Consider the following 15,062-nt stretch of genomic DNA (forward strand, 5'->3'; position numbering starts at 1 on the left):
TAAACCCCGCATATTTATACAATTTCTCTTATTAATATGTGATTTTTAAACCTAACCGCTGACCTTAATTTAAGACCAAAAAGCACATTTTCTTTTCCTTCACTTCTACGATTTGGCCAATTTTTATTTTGTGGCTGTGCTATCTAGTGGGAACCAATTTCTGCAACTAGGCCTGCAGGGTGTTTGTTTGACCACGTCGCCGTGGAAACGGTGAAGCTAGGGTTGTGTCTTTTTGACAATTTCACCATTTGCATTAAGTTTATTATGCTTAAAGAAGCCGAGCATGTTATCTCTTGTCTGAGAAAAAAAACAAGGCTTGTTAACTCAATACTTGAGACAATGCAAATTGCTCTAAAAATCGAGTAAAGAGACGAAATGGCTCACATTTTCTCAGTTGTGTGTCGCAAAGAAATTGCGTCACTGAAATGCATTCGAAACCTGCAGACATGCGCAATACACTGACCTTCCTTGTGCGGGTTCGTCCTGAAGGTAGACGAGGACCTTGAGTGTGTTGAGGAGTTCAGCACTTTATTCTCTAATTTCGATTATTCTAACATAAACCGAACTATGCCGGGTTCGGTGGAGGTTCCCACTTTTAACGACTTGAATGTTGAGGAGGTAAGCACGAATCATAGTATTGAGGAACAATCTGGTTGGCAATGCTAGCTAGCTTGCTATTTAGCTAAATCAGCTGCAATTGCAGCTAGCATAGCACTAGCAGGCTGGAAACCGGTAGTTATAACGTTTTCTAAATAGGCTACTATTGTACTGGCTTCCCAACAGGTTTAGTAGCTAGGTTTCGTGTGCTAGCTTTTGTGGTGATTGGAAAGTATTGTATACGCATATCTAGATTGCGATAAGATCTGGGTAGAAAGTTTGCTAGCGTTTGGGACGTACAAACACAGCTGTCTCTAACATGCCCAGGGTTGTTGGCTATACCCTACAGTGCAAGATAAGCTAACAAGCTAGCGTGTTGTGGAATTATTTTGCAATAGGCAACTAGATTAGGCTGTTAATGTTTGATATCGAAGTAGGCTAGACGTGTCTAAATACAGCAGGTATGTTTGTGTTAAATAGTGTCATATTCTTCCCTTGCTCATGTGTAGATCAGTGTGTCGTCTGCGGTGCTGAAGGGAGCTGCCCACCACTACGGCTCTCAGTGTGACAAGGCCAACAAGGAGTTCATGCTCTGTCGCTGGGAGGAGAAGGACCCAAGAAAGTGTCTGAATGAAGGGAGGAAAGTCAACGAGTGTGCTCTTAACTTTTTCAGGTAGGCAATCATAGTGTTGAGTGACTCCACACCCAAGTGATAAAGGTAGGTCTGTTTTTAACTTGAGCCACTTCAAGACTGTCTTAGTGTCATTAAAGAATCAGTGATAGTTGTGATGCGATTTTAAGCCTCTGTGTGTGTGTTTCTTTTTTTTTTTTTACCCCTGTATGTTTATGAATGAAACTGCTGATCCACATTCAGCTCTCATCTCTACAATAGCATGCTAATCTTTGAGGTCTGCTGTTTTGATTTATCTTCTTTTTTTTCGCTTTGTTTTCATCCAATGAAACTCTACCAGGGTGTTTTGACATTAACTTATTCACCGTTGTAAAGGCAACGTGTATGTTATGTTTGGGTTAAACTTAGCACATGTTTACCTTTCCACTTCTGTTCTGCAACTGACCAACAAGAGTCAAGAGAGGGAGGCTGTAGCTATAGGATAACTATAGGCTGCTGCTTCTCTGTCATAATTGGGATATAGATGGAAATGGTCTGCCTGGGTTGTCTCACTGTGGGGCATGGTGTCTGTGTTTACATAAGGCTGCTGTGCACTAATAACACAACCGGACGAGCGCGCGCGTGCACACACAGGCACACACCTCTGCAGTGACTGGTAGCTGTCACTGAATGGGGCAGGGCTTGACATGCAGGCTCTCTCTGTGTCAGGTCCACAAATAGCACCACTTCCAAAGCAGGAACCAATAAACAGTTCTGGTCCAAGATGTAAACATAGGGCTTCTGAGAATGTTAATGCATGTAATTATTGTAATGGTGCCAGATTTGACAAACTTATAATTACACCTGGTTGTTTTGGCTTTGGAGGTCCTACACCCACCTCAAAGTTGTAGCTCACTCGCATTGCAAATGTAAATAATCCTAGGCGTAGCTAGATAGTAGTACATGCATCTGGAATGTCTTTTAACAAAATCTGGTTCCATTATTATTATGAACCCACTTGTTAATTTCTCAATAAGAAAGTCAACGCATGTGCTTGGAAAGGGATACATTTAGAACTCACTCTAGTTGCCTGGGTAAGATGGAGTTGTCGGAGTGTGAGTTGGGATATTCGCCAGTGGCCTATTCTCCTGATAGGAGCAAAAGTCTTAAAGAGCAACTGAACTCGCCGATTGCCACGTGTTTTTCTGTTGCTCATGAGAAAAACGAGATTTCAGTCATGGAGCAGAGTTTTCCGTTTGCCGGTTATAGCCCGTTTTTTTTGGCCGCATTTTTTAGATAGAAAAGCTGGTACATTAAATGAGCACTGGCCAATTGTCTGGGAGAAGAAGAAAAATCTCATTGTGAAATAATTATTTTAAAGCCTTATGTAAATACCAGTCGATAAATTCATGACTTGTCATGCTTATTCGTTTATAGGTTATTTTGCATAATTTTGTGGAATTAAATGTACATGTCTGTGCAGTATATGTTTGTTATGTATCTTGTTTATCACACAGATACAGAGCCTAGTTTCATCAGAGACTCTGTCAGACAGCACAAGATGTGCTGCTACAGCATCTAAAATAACAAATACATAGATAACGGAAGGCAGGCTTTTCCAGCGTGTCGCACACCACTTTTCAATGAGCTGGAGGCAGTATGCATTTTGAAAACATATACTTAATTGTTTGAAACCTAAATGTTTTACTTGTTATTATGAGGCATGTCTTGCTTCAAAGTAGCACAGTAACCCACAATATCCAATTACAGTTGCAAACCCGCTGAGGTATAACCAACCACCTTCCAGATCACAAATCAAGCAAATTGGCTTCCATCTGTGATCAATTGTCGTGATCGATTAGTTCAGAATAAAATCAGTTCTTAGAGGACTCCACTGCTTAGTGGTGCAATTCAAAGCATAAAATCCACTATGGGCGAAAATGTACTTTCAGAAGATCTATGAAATAAAGTTGTGCAAAGGCTTTGCCTATCCTTCGGAGCACAGTTAAGACCATTATTAAGAAGTGGAAGGCTTATGGCACCACCCAGACCCTGCATAGATCACGCCGTCCCTCCAAACTGGATGACCGGGCAAGGAGGAGACTGATCAGAGAGACTACCAAGAAGACAATGGAGACTTTGAAGGAGCTTCAGGCCTTTATGGCAAAGACTGGTCAATGTGTGCATGTGACCACAATATCACAAGCGCTCCACAAATCTGGCCTCTATGGGAGGGTGGCATGAAAAAAAAACACCCCTCAAAAAAAGACACATCAAGTCTCATTTGAGCTTAGCCAAAAATACATTGTAGATTCTGAGGCCAAGTGGCAAAAGGTGCTGTGGTCAGATGAGACCAAAATTGAACTTTTTGGCCTGAACGCAAAACAATATGTCTGGCAAAAACCCAATACATCTTTCCACCCAAGGAACACCATGCCTACAGTAAAGCACGGCGCTGGCAGCATCCTGTTGTGGGGGGGGGGGGGGGGTTCTCTGCAGCAGGGACTGGAGCACTTATCAGGATAGAAGGGGAAATGGACAGTGTAAAATACTTACAGATTCTTGAGGAGAACCTGCATCCCTCTGCAAGGAAGTTGAAAATGGGAAGGTGGTTCACGTTTCAACATGACAATGACCCAAAGCACCGCTAAAGCAACCGTACAGCAGCTGAAGGCAGGAAGGTGAATGTCCTTGAGTGGCCTTGTCAGAGCCCCAACCTAAATCCCATCCAGAATCTGTGGAATGACTTGAAGAGTGCAGTCCATGAGCGGTCACCATGCAATTTGACTGAGCTTGAACAATTCTGCAAGGAAGAATTTGGCAAATATTGCAGTCTCGTTGTGCAAAGTTAGAGACGTAGGCACAATCCTAGTCATATTAGCAACCCATGCTAGTTGTTGCATATTAGATATCCCCTCTTGAAAAATGTCTAATGGATATTTTTCATTCTGTCACATGAAACCTCTTGCTTTTGACAACTTTCCCGGTAATTGCATTATGGAACAAACATTCACACAGCCTACTGCCTTGTTTACACTGCTGCACTTATAATGTGATGAAATTGTTAATCAACATTTTAAGCTATATACATACACAAAAAAGTTTGGGGTCACTTAAATGACCTTGTTTCCCATGAAAACATGCATGAAATGAGTTGCAAAATGAATAGGAAATATAGTTAAGACGTTGACAAAGTTATAAATATTGCTTTAGTCAAAGAATCGTCCATTTGCAACAATTACAGCCTTGCAGACCTTTGGTGTTCTCTAGTTGTCAATTTGTTGAGGTGATCTGAAGAGATTTCGCCCCATGCTTCCTGAAGCACCTCCCACAAGTTGGATGGGCTTGATGGGCACTTCTTACGTACCATACGGTCAAGCTGCTTCCACTATAGCTCAATAGGGTTGAGATCCAGTGACTGTGTTGGCAATCCATTATAGACAGAATACCAGCTGACTGCTTCTTCCCTAAAGAGTTCTTGGAGCTGTGCTTTGGGTCATTGTCCTGTTGTAAGAGGAAATTGGCTCCAATTAAGCGCCGTCCACAGTGTATGGCATGGCGTTGCAAAATGAGTGATAGCCTTCTTCGAGATCCCTTTTATCCTGGTCAAATCTCCCACTTTACCACCACCAAAGCACCCCCAGACATCACATTGCCTCCACCATGATTGACAGATGGCGTCAAGCACTTCTCCAGCATCTTTTCATTTTCTTTTGCGTCTCACAAATGTTCTTCTTTGTGATCCGAACACCTCAAACTTAGATTTGTCTGTCCATAACACTTTTTTCCAATCTTCCCCTGTTCAATATCTGTGTTATTCTGCCCATCTTAATATTTTATTTTTATTGGCCAGTCGGAAATATGGCTTTTTCTTTGCAACTCTGCCTAGAGTCGCCTCTTCACTGTTGACGTTGAGGCAGGTGTTTTGCGGGTACTATTTAATGAAGCTGCCAGTTGAGGACTTGTGAGGCGTCTGTTTCTCAAACGAGACTAATGTACTTGTACTCTTGCTCAGTTGTGCACCGGGGCCTCCCACTCCTCTTTCTATTCTGGTTAGAGCCAGTTTGCGCTGTTCTGTGAAGGGAGTAGTACACAGTGTTGTACGAGAGCTTCAGTTTCTTGGCAATTTCACGAATGGAATAGCCTTCATTTCTCAGAACAAGAATAGACTGACGAGTTTCAGAAGAAAGTTCTTTGTTTCTGGCCATTTTGAGCCTGTAATCGAACCCACAAATGCTGATGCTCCAGATACTCAACTAGTCTAAAGGCCAGTTGTATTGCTTCTTTAATCAGAACATCAGTTTTCAGCTGTGCTAACATAATTGCAAAATGCTTTTCTAATGATCAGTTAGCCTTTTTAAAATAATAAACTTGGATTAGTTAACACAACATGCCATTGGAACACAGGTGTGATAGTTGCTGATAATTGGTTTCTACGCCTAAAAAAATCTGCCTTTTCCAGCTACAATAGTAATTTACAACATTAACAAGGTCTACACTGTTTTTCTTATCAATTTGATTTGATATCTTTTTCAAAAACAAGGACATTTCTAAGTGACCCCAAACATTTGAACGGTAGTGTATAATATTCAACCATTGTTCCATAGTCCGTTTTGGAATAGGCCATTTCTTTCTCGACAAGCTGACCATCCTCGACTTGCATGTTCTGTTAATATTAATTACCATAATCTAAATGTGATTTGTCATTCTGAGCACCGTGGATGGACGCCCTAATCAGGTTATACACCCATTGCATATGAGTCCGGTAGGTTTCTCAAATGTCCGGTAAAATTAAAATGCTGCCAGTCAGAGGTCTGGCGCCACATTTTCCTAACAAAAACCCTGTCTTGGAGGTATGTTTCCTGACCGATTCCGCGTTTGGTTAATGATGTTTGTCCTCCATGAGACACTGTAGACGCAGAAGCCTATTTCACTTCCTCAAAGTCCCCAAAATGAAGATAACTCAAGAAATCTTGTTGCTCAATTTTTTACATCTAAAGGTGTTTGGTGCAGTATTTCTGAAGTAAAAAAAATGTGAAACGTGTTGTCTTAACCTCAAATGTAATGGCAAAATGTAGATTTCCGCCTAAATAGACATAACCAAAAGTAACTGCTATTCATGTGTAATTACATGACTCTAACATGCCAAAACTTGTTATATTTGGAAAGAAGACATCTTGGAGATTGAGGAAAAGATCAGAAGATAGGAGTTATATCGTTCAGAATACACAAGATCAAGCACACACAAATAACTTATTTATTTTGAAAGTCATCTTTCATTGAGTTTGCTTAAAGGCACCTAAAGGACTCTCAGACCATGAGAAACAAGATTCTCTGGTCTGATGAAACCTTTTCATTGATGCCCAAAGCTGGAAACACATCAGATGGCTTCCACAACGTTAACAATATCAGAAGACAATGGGATTGATAGACCTAACTAGAAATGGGCAGATGTTTTAGTAAGTGGTCAGGTGTGGTCATGGTGTCCCTAAACCTCTCCAAACAGCCTGCACTGTTTTTGCACACTGGATGTGCCTAAAAGTTGTTGTTCACTGTAAATAAATAAAAAATACATTTCTACAACAACCGCTCTCAAACGTGGTGGTGTCGGGGGACATACAGGGGACATCCTGAACGTTTAGCCTAGGCATATCCAATGTATTGGTCCCACATACAAATGAACTGTTTACAGTATAAAAGCAACAGAGATATATCTACGTCTTATCAAACACAAACTTGGTTACACACATGTCCTTCACTAAAAAAGGTGCAAAAATAGAAATCAACTATTTACAAATGGAATTCGTGTTTGTTTTACATCCCAGGTGTAGATGATTAGACTTCACTTTCACCGTAGCTTGTGCATGTCATGATAGCCTTTGAAGCAGTCCCTCTCTGCCAGGAAACAAAAAGCGAACTGACATTTTGGACTGGAGGTCTGGCATTTCACCCCCCCCCCCCCCGTGTTTTGTGCAATGCTTTCAGTTCTTCCTTTTGACATGTGTGTTGGATAGTGGCGCTCACCTTGAGTGGGAGGGAGGGTCTTGTGATGGTTGTGAGGTTGCATTGGGCCCCAATTCAGCCATTTCCAACACCAGCTGCTCTCGAAGGTCAATTGGGAGAGAGGGGTTTGACCTTTAGCTTTGGCCATCTGCTTGTGGAGAATGAAAGCATTTACTGAAGCAATGTCTACAAAGTTGTTAAAAAGTCTTATTTTAAATTTGTATTTATTTCACCTTTTATTTAACCAGGTAGGCCAGTTAAGAACAAGTTCTCATTTACAACTGTGACCTGGCCAAGATAAAGCAAAGCAGCGCGACACAAACAACACAGAGTTACACATGGAATAAACAAACGTACAGTCAATAACACAATAGAAAATGTCTATATACAGTGTGTGATGGTGTGAGGTAAGGAAATAAATAGGCCATAGTAGTGAAGTTCCACATTTTGTTACTTTACAGCCTTATTCTAAAATCAATTAAATACAATAACATTCTCAGCATTCTCAGCATTAGCAAAAATCTAAACTGTCTAAACTGTTTTTGCTTTGTCATTATCGGGTATTGTGTGTAGATTGATGAGGGGGAAAACAATTTTAATACATTTTAGAATAAGGCTGTAACGTAACAAAAAATGTGGGAAAGGTCAAGGTCTGAACTAGGGATGCACCGATATGACATTTGTCCGATATCGATATCCGATATTTTCGGACATTTTAATACATTATTTTTGCATTCCAAAGGATCATTAGGCATAGATCAACATTAGCAAATGTTGGCCGGTGTAGTAACAGAAAATGAAAATACACCGCCTCACACACACACACACACACACACACACTCTGACCAAAAGTTATTTAACCAAAGTTATTTTGTTGGCATTTACGTATGTCTCCATTACCAGTAAAACATAATCAAAACCTATTTCTTTCACTTACTTGCTGTGCTGTTTTGTTCTTTCGTTCGGTCGTTTCATTCTCAACCAGGATTTCATCATGCATGTCAAGCAGTGACGTTTCATCCCTGTCTGTCGTGGGTCCTCTTCTTCGGTGTGCACCGTCACTGTGTCCGTTTCCATCTTGTCCAGCTGTGTCTGTTAACGTTTCACGTAAACCCTGTTTCTTGTCTACATCGGCGTAGCGGTCCTTGTACCTAGCATCGAGCACGGTGGCGACACAGTAGAGGCTCAGAGAGAATGCCACCGAATCGCTTGTTCACAGCGTCTAGTAGAGAACTTTTGCAAGTTTTAACCGCACGGTCTGTGTCGGAAGTTGTTGTTGAGCAGGCGTTTCAGTGCCAAGACAGAGGGTATCACGTCTGCTGCAGACGCAGTTGAAGAACTTTTTCTCAAGTCAGTTGTTCGAATGGAGCTAAGAGTGTGTTCATGTTTTCAATGAGTCCACTGGTTTGTACTGATTGTTGCAGGTAACTCAGTCAGCTGCGTACACGCCAAGCACTCGTTTTTGTTCCAGCAGGCGCTCGATTATGTAAAAAGTACTGTTCCATCTGGTGGAAATGTCTTGCATAATTAAGCCTTTTTGTTTTCACTCCAAGCTGCTCCTGTATTGCTTGCAGGCGGCTGTATGCTTCTGTGAGTGTTTAAAATGACCCACTATCTTCCTACCTGTTGCCACTATGTCAGATATGCTGCGTTGGGCCAAAACACCTTCGTTCACAGCCAGTTGCAGTGTGTGTCCCATGCATGGCAAACTGGCAACTCCACATTCTTCCAAAGCTTTTGTCATGTTACGTGCATTATCACGTAGCACAGCGTGTACATTGTTCTTGGGGATTTTCCAAGTTTCAAACATTTTCTCAAATGCCATTGAAATGGCAGCAACGGTATGAGAACCAGCACATTCTTGAGCATGCAATATGGCTTTCCTCGATACGAAATCCTCGTCGACCCACTGTGCTGTCAGACTCGGCATGCTCATGGGGCTGACGTCGCTGGTCCAAATGTCAGTCGTAAAGCTAATAGCAGTGACGCCCATAGCAAGTAGCTTGTGGATGTGCGATTCAACAAGACTGTGTAACTCCGGTAGGGCAACATCTGAAAAATAGCGCCTACTTGGTAGTGTGTACCGGGGCTCGAACGCCAACCTCATCCACAACAGAGAGCGGTTGATTGTCAAGGGCAATGAATTCCATTATCTTGGCATTAATGGATTTCGCCTTTGAGTTGTCTCTCTGAAATGTTCTTACTCTTTCAAATGACTGCTTGACTTGAACTTGTTTAGTTGTTGGAAGTGTGCACTTAGTTTTTATTTCTCCTTTTGTTCCAAGTAGTCAATGAACGTCTGGGGGTAATGCACTTTCAAATGAGTAATTAGGTTTGTGGTATTGAAAGATTTCACTTTCTCCCCTCAGGAAATAACAGCAGCACAAACGTTGCGTATTACCTTTTTGTTATCTTCCTTTGAAACTTCCAAATCGATCCACACAGCAGACATTGTGGGCCAGGTTAGGAATGCTGTGTTGCACGTTTAGCGCTGTATTATTCGTGGCGTCATTACGTCACCTAGCTACGCTATATAGGTTTGCACTTCAGCTTTAACATCAGCGTTAAACTAGACATCGGGCCGATGCTGATGTTGGCATTTTTGGCTAATATTGGCCGATTCTGATATTCTCACCGACTATATTGTGCATCCCTAGTCTGAACATGTTTCAAAGGCACTGTACAATGTAGTCAAATGACACTAGAATAACCGTTAATGACTCACCGATGCCATATAGGCCATTTTACAAAGGGAGTCACTCTTTAAGTAATTTAGTCAACAGCTGCCCGGGGAATTGAATTGTCACCTTAAAAAAAAAAAGTGTCCCCTTAACAAATGCTTGCTTCGATTTCTCCTCCAGGCAGATAAAAGGAAGCTGTGCCGAGTCCTTCACAGAGTATTGGACCTGCCTGGACTACTCCAACCTGGTGGAGCTGCGTCAGTGCCGCAAGCATCAGCAGGCCTTTGACAGCTGTGTGCTGGACAAGCTTGGCTGGGAGAGACCCAACCTGGGAGAACTGTCCAAGGTGAGTCCCCCGGAGGTATAATGCCTGCAGCTATACTGCCTCCCGGTATAGTTCTGGGCATTTTAAAAGTTACTCGACAGTAACACCCGGGATGTCGTTAATGTAACAGATTCTCATAGGGCGATGTCAAGCCCCAAGTTCATTAGCAATCATTTAATAATAACCCGATAAGGTCTGGGATTAAAAAGTTGGCTTGTGTTTGCTAGCTAGTTAGCAAACGTTAGCTTTTCATTTCTGTGCAACAGTCTCTGTTTGGGACGTACAAGCAGATGTCTCTAACATCTACTGTTGTTAGATATACCCTACAGTGCAAGATAAGCTAGCTAGCGTGTTGTTGTGGATTTCTTGTTTTGGAATGTGACAAACTCTCATAGGGTGACACATAGCCCCAAGTTCACTAGCAATCATTTAACAATAACCTTTGTAATGAAAAAGATTTCTGATATATTATACCCCTGACGTGCAACAGTTAATCCACTTATGAAGTATTTTTAGCTTTTGAATGACTAGCTGTATACTGCTGTATACTTGACTTATATATGTGCTGAGAGGAGGACAGTGTACCATCTAGCCATACTCCCAAATACTTGCTCTAAACCCTCAGAGGTAGTAATCACACCTGTGGGGAGAGGACCATTCTTCTTACCAGAGAAAGCTTGTTGGACACTAAGAAAGCTTTGTTGTAGAACATTTAACACAAAATCTGGGGAGGGCAAGTATAATCTGCATATAAATGTATGAGAGATCTTCCTACTGCCTGAGCTATGATGTTGATGTAATTTTAGAAGAATGTGGGGCTTAGGATCGTGCCTTGGGGTACTCCCTTGGTGACAGGCAGTGGCTGAGACAACAGATTTTCTGACATTATACACTGCACTCTTTGAGAGAAGTAGTTAGCAAACCGGGCTAAAGACTCCTCAGAAACACCAATACTCCTTAGCCGGCCCACAATAATTTAATGGTCTACTGTGTCAAAGGCCAAGTCACTAAAAATAGCAGCACATTGCTTAAAATGAAGGGCAATAGTGACCTCATTGAGGACCTTTAAGGTAGCAGTGACACATCCATAACCTGAGCGGAAACCAGATTGCATATCCGAGAGAATACTATAGACATCAATAAAGCCAGCCAGATGATTATTGACAAGTTTTTCCAACACTTTTGATAAAGAGGGCAAAATAGAAATAGGCCTGTAACAGTTAGGATCAGCTTGATCTCCCCCTTAAATACATGACAAACTGTGGCTGCCTTCCAAGTAATGGGAACCTCCCCAGAAAGGAGAGAGAGGCTTGGCGATGATGGGTGCAGCAACCTTAAAGAATAAAGAGTCTAAACCATCTGACCCAGATGTTTTTTGGGGGTCACATTTCAGGAGCTCCTTTAGCACCTCGTACTCAGTGACTGCCTGCAGGGAGAAACTTTGTAGCGGGGCAGGGGAAAAAGAGGGCGAAGGGGTGGGAGATGAGGAAATGTTGGACGGGCAAGGAGGCATGGCTGAGTCAAATAGGAATTCTGACTTAATGAAGTGGTGATTTTAAAGAGCTCAGCCATGTGCTTCTTGTCAGTAACAACCACATCATCAACATTAAGGGACATGAGCAGTTGTGACTTTATTCTCCAGGTCTTTAACTGTTTTCCAGAACTTCTTGGGGTTAGACCCACAGAGAGAGAACTGCTCCTTAAAGTAACTAACTTTGGCCTTCCGGATAGCCAGAGTGCACTTATTTGTCATTTGCCTGAACGAGAGCCAGTCAGCCTGAGTATGCTTGTGCTGAGCCTTTCGCCAAATGCAATTCTTGAGGTGGAGTAACTCTGCAAGATCACGGTCGAACCAGGGGCGGAACCTGTTTTTAATTTTCTTTATGGGGGTGTGTTTGTTAACAATACCACTGAAAATATTTTTAAAAGGACCAAGCGTCTACAACAGAGTGGGAGGATCAAGCTGATTCTATACCATTTTACAGAGGCCACGAAGGAAGGCTTGCTCATTAAAGTTTTTTTTAGCAAGAGTCTATGACCAATCAGGACAGGTCGTTTCACTGAGCAAAACAATTGGCCCAGCGTTGTCCATGTTTGACCGGGGTAGGCCGTCATTGTAAATAAGATTTTGTTCTTAAATGACTTGCCTAGTTAAATAAAAAACAGGTGCATGCTTGTCAACAATTGGCATAAGTAATTTTACAAATACTTCCAGTGCTGCGTGTCACAGATCCAATACTATTGGGATGCACTGTAGTTGGTTGAGTGATGATCTGAGTCATATTACAGGCATTCGTCACAGTTAGAAGCTTCCTCTTGAGAGGACAGCTAGTTGCTAATCAGTCAATGTTCAAGTCACCCAGAAAATAAACCTCTTAACATCACACACTATCAAGCATTTCACACACATTATCTAGATACTGACTGTTAGCAGTTGGTGGCCTTAAAGCAACACCCTAAAATAATAGGCTTCAGATGAGGCAGGTGAACCTGCAACCACAATACTTCAATAACACTTTAATTTAAATATATATATGCGCGTGTGTGTGTGTGTGTGTGTGTGTTTGGACACCTGCGTCTCACAAAGACACTGCAGTTTCAACCAAAAATCTCACATTTGTGCTCATCAGACCAAAAGGACCGATTTCCACCAGTGTAATGTGGAAATAATGTCAATTGCTCGTGTTTCTTGGCCCAAGCAAGTCTCTTCTTCTTATTGTTGTCCTTTAGTAGTGTTTTCTTTGCAGCAATTTGACCATGAAGGCCTGATTCACAGAGTCTCTTCTGAACAGTTGATGTGTCTTACTTGAACTCCCAAGCATTTATTTGGGATGCAATTTCTGAGGCTGGTAACTCTAATGAACATATCCTCTGCAGCAGAGGTAACTCTGGGTCTTCCTTTCCCGTGGCGGTTCTCATGAGAGCCAGTTTCATCATAGCGCTTGATGGTTTTTGGGACTGCACTTGAAGAAAATGTCCAGATTGACTGACCTTCGTGTCTTGAAGTAATGATGGACTGTCGTTTCTCTTTGCTTATTTGAGCTGTTCTTGCCATAATATGGACGTGGTCTTATACCAAATAGGGCTATCTTCTGTGTACCACCCCTACCTTGTCACAACAACTGATTAGCTCAAATGGAAAAGAACAAAAGCAAGAGGGGAGGGGGGATAGGGGGGGGGGTAGCTATGTTTATTTCCCTGCTTTTGAAAGGAGCTGGCTACTGTACCTGGAGACTACCAGAAATTGTACTAAGCTAACGATATGCTAACTTCAATTATCTCCAAACTGCATGCAGAGACACATGGTATCCATGAGTTCGTCTGACTCTGGGTAAGTAGGAAAATGACCTAAATCTCAATCCCGTGGTATCCCTTTAAGGTTAGGGTAAACAGTACTATCTCACATTTTGAAAACAGCTTGAAGCTTGTTGACACATATATTAATTGAGCCGATTTACTTGGTTTATGCTTTCTCTTTCAAGCGCAAAACATTCACTCTACATACGCATAGTATACAAACCTGCCTTTTTTTCCTCCCTCATCTTGTCTTTTCTGAAGTTTAAACCCTTATGTTTTTCTTCTCAGGTGACAAAGGTGGACACCTCTCGGCCCCTTCCTGAGAATGCTTACCACTCAAGACCCCGGCCGGAGCCCAACCCTGTCATCGAGGGCCAATTGCAGCCAGCAAAGCACGGCAGTCGACTCTTCTTCTGGAGCTGGTAAAGGAGGTAGTCAGTACTCCCGGGTTGAGTTCCCCTAGGTACAGATCTAAGATCAGCTTCCCCTCCCCTAATCCTAACCATTAGTGGGGAGAACGCTAAACTGACCCCAGATCAGCATCTAGGAGCAACTTCACCCAACACCAAGAGGCAGTCCTTCAGAGCCTCATCTTGCCTGCTGTCTCCTCCAGCACACCCACTATCTTCAGACTTCTTCGGACAGGAAGGGACTTCTTTGTGCACCAGCCATCGTACAGCTCTCCAATCCCTATGTTGTAGAAATGTTAAGGATTGAACAAAAAGCAACCTATGTGTTTATTGTTGTGAAATAAAAAAATATTTAATTTAAACTTGTTTAGAACTCTCCTGTCCTGTCTAGTAGTTAGTACATTATATCACACATTAGATCTGGTCCATTGCACAACTTGGCCTGTATCTATTCCCAAATCATTTCATGCAAATGTTGTGCTGAAATGTTTTGTCTTGAGTTTGTTAGAAATAACACAATTAAATTGGTACGAACTGTAGGTAGGAGACACTAAGTTGATTGTGCAGACAGGACCAATGTCTATCTCCCACCTCAAATCTTGGAAGTGTAGTCATCAACTTTGTTGCGTAATTGTCTTGTTGGGTTCAGGGTCCTGGGAAGACAGCCCGTTCAAAAAGAACTGGTCAAAGGTAGTGCACTATATAGGGAATATGGTGCCATTTGGAGAGAACACCGCTGTGCCAATATCCACACTGACAAAGGAAAACGGTTTAACGAGTATATATATATATATATATATATATATATATACAAAAAAAGTTATGTTATAGAGGTGTAAATACTTAGCTAAAACCATTCCAAACATGGGAAAAACCCAAGACACCATATTGTACTTTTTTCTCAATGTGTGTGGGCAAGACATAACATTTGATAGGGTCCTACATAGTCATACTAGTCAATAGTGGTTTCATGTCATTCCTATTCCCTAGCTTGCTTTCTTCAGCTGTATGGGCTGATGTCAGAGCAGTGTGGAGTCTGAGAGGTCTTTGGTGGATTTGGCCTGACGTTTCTTTGGCAGGGGGAGAGGCAGGGCTGCCTTTGCCGACCAGGGAGGGCCTGTCTGCCAGGAATACAGATG

At 42.1% G+C, this 15,062-nt stretch overlaps 1 protein-coding gene across 1 annotated transcript; it reads left to right on the forward strand.

The window, feature by feature from the left end:
• The first annotated feature begins 443 nt into the window (after positions 1–443).
• Positions 444–14,285, forward strand: LOC139408903 (NADH:ubiquinone oxidoreductase subunit A8). Its single transcript, XM_071153343.1, has 4 exons — positions 444–618; positions 1,107–1,270; positions 10,072–10,237; positions 13,802–14,285. The coding sequence occupies exons 1-4, from the start codon at positions 568–570 to the stop codon at positions 13,937–13,939; spliced, it is 519 nt and encodes a 172-aa protein (XP_071009444.1). The 5' UTR covers positions 444–567; the 3' UTR covers positions 13,940–14,285.
• Positions 14,286–15,062: the final 777 nt, after the last annotated feature.

This window comes from Oncorhynchus clarkii, chromosome 5 (genome assembly GCF_045791955.1).
Source record: "Oncorhynchus clarkii lewisi isolate Uvic-CL-2024 chromosome 5, UVic_Ocla_1.0, whole genome shotgun sequence".
Lineage (NCBI taxonomy): Eukaryota > Metazoa > Chordata > Actinopteri > Salmoniformes > Salmonidae > Oncorhynchus > Oncorhynchus clarkii.